Source organism: Nanorana parkeri, unplaced genomic scaffold (genome assembly GCF_000935625.1).
Source record: "Nanorana parkeri isolate BGI_ZX_2015 unplaced genomic scaffold, ASM93562v1 scaffold31, whole genome shotgun sequence".
Classification (NCBI taxonomy): domain Eukaryota; kingdom Metazoa; phylum Chordata; class Amphibia; order Anura; family Dicroglossidae; genus Nanorana; species Nanorana parkeri.
This window is the reverse complement of record NW_017306299.1, coordinates 1,976,888-1,982,887: the sequence shown is the minus strand read 5'-3', so window position 1 is coordinate 1,982,887 and position 6,000 is coordinate 1,976,888. Positions and strand designations below refer to the sequence as shown.

Genomic DNA, 6,000 nt, shown 5'->3' with positions numbered 1-6,000 from the left:
GCTAGACAGACATATGCTTTTGAGCAGAGCAGTGTAAATCTCAGGACTAGATATGGACAGAAATTTAAATCCTTTCCCAGGTACAAACGCTCTCATTTATATTTAATCTGTGTAGTTAGTTGTTTGTATGGAGTTCAGCTTTTAAAAAAGCTCAGCTTTCATACTTAATATCCATGTTTCTTCCAGCCAGGACCAAGGGTGAGCCTTACTGATGCACAGAATGACGCTCACATTATTGTGTGTTAGCGCTGTTCTGTGAGTCCAGGTCACCACAGGTGCCCCCCGGGTGTTGAGTCATTGATAGGAAGCAGATTAGATGATGCTAGGCATCATTAAACCCAGACATGGAGAGGATACTGTTACTTGGATCAGAGGGACTGTAGGGGGCATCACTGGAGAGGTGGTGAGGATTTCAGCCAAAGCTGCTTTATTACCTTTAAATATGCTGAACAATACATACAAAAATAACCCAGAGTTCTACTTTAGAGGAAATGCTAGTCTTTGGCTTGAGCATGGAAGGCGGACACTTTGCAAAGTTAAGCAGCTTAGAGTCACATTGAAACAACATTCATCATTTGAACAAATGCTCGAGCGCAATATCGGCAGCACTGGTGTCCTTGCAGAAGAGTGTCTGGTTTAGTTCTAGAAATAGAGATAAATCCATATTGCTTTATATATCAGCTCTTACCTTACACATGTTCAGCCTCTTCCAGAGACGGGCGAATTCCTGAAGACTAAGTTTCCCATTTGCATTTAGCTGTACAGTTTGTTAAAGAATCATTACCAAAAGTTTGAAATGCTTATTATACAGTATACCCCCAGGGAGTGCAGTGGTTGCTGAACAGTGTTGTCAGATATCTTGCCTTCCCCTACTGTTATGCCACAACGCTTTGCACAGTGGTACAAAGAAGCTTAAGATAGAAATGGAGCCCTGAAATGCATCACCAGAGCAACACTTTCAAAAGTAAAAGGCCATCCAGGCAACTCAGGACGCCAAGCTGTTTCCATCTCTAAAATGGGTCTCTCACTGCGGGTGTTACTGGCGGTTGAGTCTTCCATATTACAGCCCTGAGACTGGCCATGGTTCTTTGGGATCCAGCTGATCAGCCCTGAGACTGGCCATGGTTCTATGGGATCCAGCTGATCAGCCCTGAGACTGGCCATGGTTCTTTGGGCTCCAGCTGATCAGCCCTGAGACTTGCCATGGTTCTATGGGATCCAGCTGATCAGCCCTGAGACTGGCCATAGTTCTTTGGGATCCAGCTGATCAGCTCTGAGACTGGCCATGGTTCTTTGGGATCCAGCTGATCAGCCCTGAGACTGTCCATGGCTCTTTGGGATCCAGCGGATCAGCCCTGAGACTGGCCATAGTTCTTTGGGATCCAGCTGCTGTTGTAATTCCTGGTTTCCTTTGATGAGCTGACACATGGTTACTGACCTGTAAGTGTTTTTACCAATAAATCACCCCTTTATGCATGATGCGTGTGCCTTGCTCTAAATTCTGTTGAACCTGCCAGAAATACAGTAGGCTGATAACTTCCTGTGCTCTATGCCAGCCTTGCTCAACCAGGGTGCCGTGGCACACTGGTGTGCCTCCTGGCCTCCTCAGGGGTGCCTCAAACTTTTGTGGTAGTGGGTTTGCAATGTGAAGGGAGAATGAAGACTGATGTGAAGGGGACTCCTGATGTAAAAGGGGAGCTCTGATGAGAATGGGGTGGGGCTCTGATATTTAAGTGAAGCTTCTGATGTGAAAGGGGGGCTATTGATGTGAAGGGGGCTACTGATGCCAAGGATGACTGATGTTAACGGGGAGGGGATATAGATTTAAAGGGGGCACTTTGATGTGAAGGGGGAAACCCACTTTTTGGGTCTTTTTGCATGGAGTCCCCCTTGAAATCTATGACATTTTAGACTGGCGTGTCTTGAGATTTTGCATCGCTTTAAAGGGTGTTGTGACTAAAAAAAAGGTTAAGAAATTGTTCTATGCATCTGTAGACTGTTATAGGTTTCATATTCTCCAGTTCTGTTTGTGAACTACATAACACCTCTCCCATATGTTATGAAGCAGAGGGTAAGAGGAGGTTTTCTGTAGTCACCAACACACTTCCTGTCCTAAAAGCACACCCTGCTTCTTTATAGCTACAGTACATTTGGTGAGCGTTGTCACCCTAGGACAGGAAGTGTGTTACTGGCAGATCACTGGTGGTAATGTGTGATTGCTGTTGCACCATGAGGCAGGCCGGCATGATGATGCATCACCAAGGGCAGATTCATGACATTCTGAGCTCACAGGAAGTAGGTTGGATGAGGCTTGCCACAATTCAATTAGGAAGAGAACCTGCGGCCGGGAACTTTTCCGGGTTGGACAACCTGGAGTGAGGAAATATTGTCTACTCTGTTGTCCCTCTAGAAAACTAGTTCAGCTTTAGCCACCACTCCAAGCTTGCTCTCAGGATGGACTACAATCTCAATACAAATTAATAAACTAAACGTGAGATTGTAGTCCATCACAGGAGTGAGCTTGGAGCGGAGACTACTTTACAATACACACAAGGACCATGGTGAACAAATGTAGCCACCCTCCAGAAGGAAGGACAGTGTCAGCACCAATTCAGAGATGATTTAAATGATGTATCTTAATCCGATCATCTTCTTCTTTCCTGTCTTTTTCAGCTGTCCCTGCAGCGCTGGTGCGAGTCTCCGATCCAGCGCTGACTCCTCTGTCCCCCTCTCCTCTGATGTCCCACGGAGTCTGTGCGGGTGCACGCTGCTCCATAGACTTACCTCGTGTCTCCCCTCATCTCCCTCATCTGATCCTTTGCGGCCGCCCCAGAAATTTTCAGATGTTCGGACGGGAGCGCGCGGCGGAGACACAGGTAAGTATGAACCCTTTGAAAAAGTATTTTTTAAAAAAAATCGTTTTGCATATATCTACTGCTTGCTAGCCATAGATAGATATATGCAAAAACATGCAAGGGTTTAATAACCTTTTAAATCTACCAGGATGTGGACCCATTTTCAACAGCTTAAATGTGATACTACCGAAAGCCGGAACAACTCAGATCCTGTCTGGCCCATGGGATCACTCGCCTGTAGCAACCAACTAGGATCTCCCTTTCATCCACTCACTGAACATGTAAATAACATTGTGCCAATGATATCGATACAATAATCGAGCACTGTTCAGATTGTACACAATGTGCTCGCTTTATGATATAACAACCGCTCAGATGACGGCTATGCAGAAAGATACGTCCATCAGCATCAAAATCCCTCGGCAGGAATCCAAGCTAAACGCTGCGCGGTTGGCGTTGAAGGTCGGGTCTGCAAAGCAGGTAATAAAAGTAATTACGACATGATTAATATCAGACATTGGCAAAATATTCATTTGGAGGATTGTACTAACACGTCCCACAAGCTTTGGATTAAAAAGAGAATTTCGGATAAACAGTAACACTAACGTGTAAGATTTAAAGTGATATTAAAGGCAAAAAGTTTTCCCCCTTCCCCCATGTAAATGTTAGCACTTACCTTAAATGATGTCTCTTATTGCGATCTTCTTTCCTGATGTTTTCATGTGTCCCTCCAGCGGTGCGGCGTTACTCCGATCCAGCGCTGACTGCTCTGTCCCTCCGATCCAGCGGTGTCTGCATGCGGGTGCACGCGTCCATAGACTTACCTTGCGTCTCTGCTCATCTCCCGGCCGAGAATCGGAACTGCGCATGCGCCCGCCCCAAGATCCTTTGCGGCCGTACGAGCAGTTCCTGATTCTCGGCGCGGGAACGAGCAGCGATAACGAGGTAAGTTTAAAATGATTTCAAGCGGTTTTTTTTTACACTTCTTGCCTATATCTACTGCTCGCTAGCAGTAGATATAAGCAAAAAAAAAAACGGAGGGTTTAGAACCCCTGCTTTGTGATATTTGCTGGCAACCAAATAAAGCTTTCCAAAGGGAAAGAGATGGAATTACATACACTGTTATCTGCATCTGTGCAACTGACCCTGGCTGGCTCTGTCCAGCATCACCTACTCTGTACAGCAGGGGTAGACAGCCTTGGCACTCCGGGCAAGGTTGCCTACATCTACACTTCAAATCCCATCATGCTTCATCCTTTGGAAGTCATTCCGGTGGCTGTCAGACTCTTGCAATTCCTCCGGGGACTTGTAGTTCCACAACAGCTGGAGTGTCGAGGTTGTCCACCCTTGCTGTACAGCTATTACTTAATGGCCAGCCTATTTTTTATGCTTACCTGTAATCACCACGTCATTTAGTAGCTTCTGTAGCTGTTCTGCATACATTTCGGAGCTCTGAAAGATATAAGATTTAATGACGCTCACTTCATATTATACTGGAAATAACTATATGAATAGAAGTTATAGGCTCCGGTGGCAATCACTTAGACCGTAGTGCCCTAGGTGCCAGTACTTACATACGCCACTGCTTCTAAGGGTCTGTTTAGGAAGCAGCCAGATGATACCGTGTATTCATTATTCATTTACAAATGCTGTAGGAGCATAATGAAAAATGTTGATCTGTCATCCCAAGCAGCATTGTCAGCCTTTCACAGTTCTCCCCTGCTGGACTACAGAACACCTTCCCTCTTCTCATCTCCATAACCTTAAGTCAATGTGTAGTCTATAGTCAGGCAGGGCTGATTTCTGTGCAGCAGAGGCACTGGTGTTGCAAGCTCACACAACAGCACGCTGGATTTCTGGTAGACATGCCAGTTTTGTTTTGAATTTAAATTTGGGTGAATTTCTTTCAATTTGGACATTCGGAAGCATCTGCATTTCTGAATTCAAATTTATCCAAATTTCAGATGCATTCGATTTCAAACAAATCCACATTTTTTTCCCCGAATTTCCAAATTTCTAATGACCAGTACAGACCAAGATGACCAGTGCTGACTAAAATGATCAGTACAGATGAAGAGGACCAGAAGGGACTAAGAGGACTAGTATCGATTAAGATGACCAGTATGAACTAAAATGACCAGTAAGGACTAACATGACTAGTACAGACAAAGACAACTAGCACGGACTAAGATGACCAGTATGGACTAAGATGACCTGTATGTTCTAAGAGGACTAGTACGGACTAAGATGACCAGTATGGACTGAGAGGACCAATATGGACTGAGAGGACTGGCACGGACTAAGATGACTAGGTATGGACTAAGATGACCTGTATGTTCTAAGAGGACTAGTACGGACTAAGATGACCAGTATGGACTGAGAGGACCAATATGAACTGAGAGGACTGGCACGGACTAAGATGACCAGTATGGACTAAGATGACCTGTATGTTCTAAGAGGACTAGTACGGACTAAGATGACCAGTATGGACTGAGAGGACCAATATGGACTGAGAGGACTGGTATGGACTAAGAGGACCGGTACGGACTAAGAGGACCAGTAAAGACTAAGAGGACTAGTATGGACTAAGAGCACTGGCGAAATCCCCCCAATAATTAATTAAGTACATTTTAAATTTAAAAAACCCAATACAAACCGAAAACAAAAAAATTTGGATCAATTTACACCGGAAAAAATGAAAATTGAGGTGAATGCAACCAAAAAATGAACAATTTGAGTAATTTTGAATTCTGAATAATGAAGCAAATCCAATTTGGGATCCGAAATCCAGAAAACCCCCCAAAACATTTGAATTGATCAGAAACTAAACATATTTTTGAGCCTCTACATGTGCGAATTCTGGCAAGTCATTATAATTGTTCTGTACTCTCACAGGGGGATGTTCATGTGTTGCAGAAATGTACTGAACATGTTTTTTTTTCTCCTTTGCCCTAACATATACTTTAATGTACATTTCCCGGCTATCAGAAGCCTGCTGACAGCTGAAATAAGACCTCCAGATTTTTTTTTGCATTTCTAAATGAAAACTTTGGCGCTCGGCGAGGAATAAAATAATACAGAAAAATGACTTATAGAACAAAGAATGTGAGGACACAAATGATGAGCATTGATGAGCACTCAGTGC

The 6,000-nt window shown here is 44.2% G+C and overlaps 1 protein-coding gene across 1 annotated transcript in view; it reads right to left on the bottom strand.

Moving 5' to 3' along the window:
* LOC108796583 (calpain-13-like) overlaps positions 1–6,000 on the bottom strand; it is an 88,274-nt gene that overhangs the window by 22,244 nt on the left and 60,030 nt on the right. Inside the window, exons 19-22 of the mRNA XM_018568083.1 lie at positions 4,250–4,307; positions 3,254–3,324; positions 689–757; positions 582–616 (exon numbers count right to left, since the gene is read on the bottom strand). Coding sequence (XP_018423585.1) covers positions 582–616; positions 689–757; positions 3,254–3,324; positions 4,250–4,307 — 233 coding nt within the window. The remainder of the gene's footprint in view (positions 1–581; positions 617–688; positions 758–3,253; positions 3,325–4,249; positions 4,308–6,000) is intronic.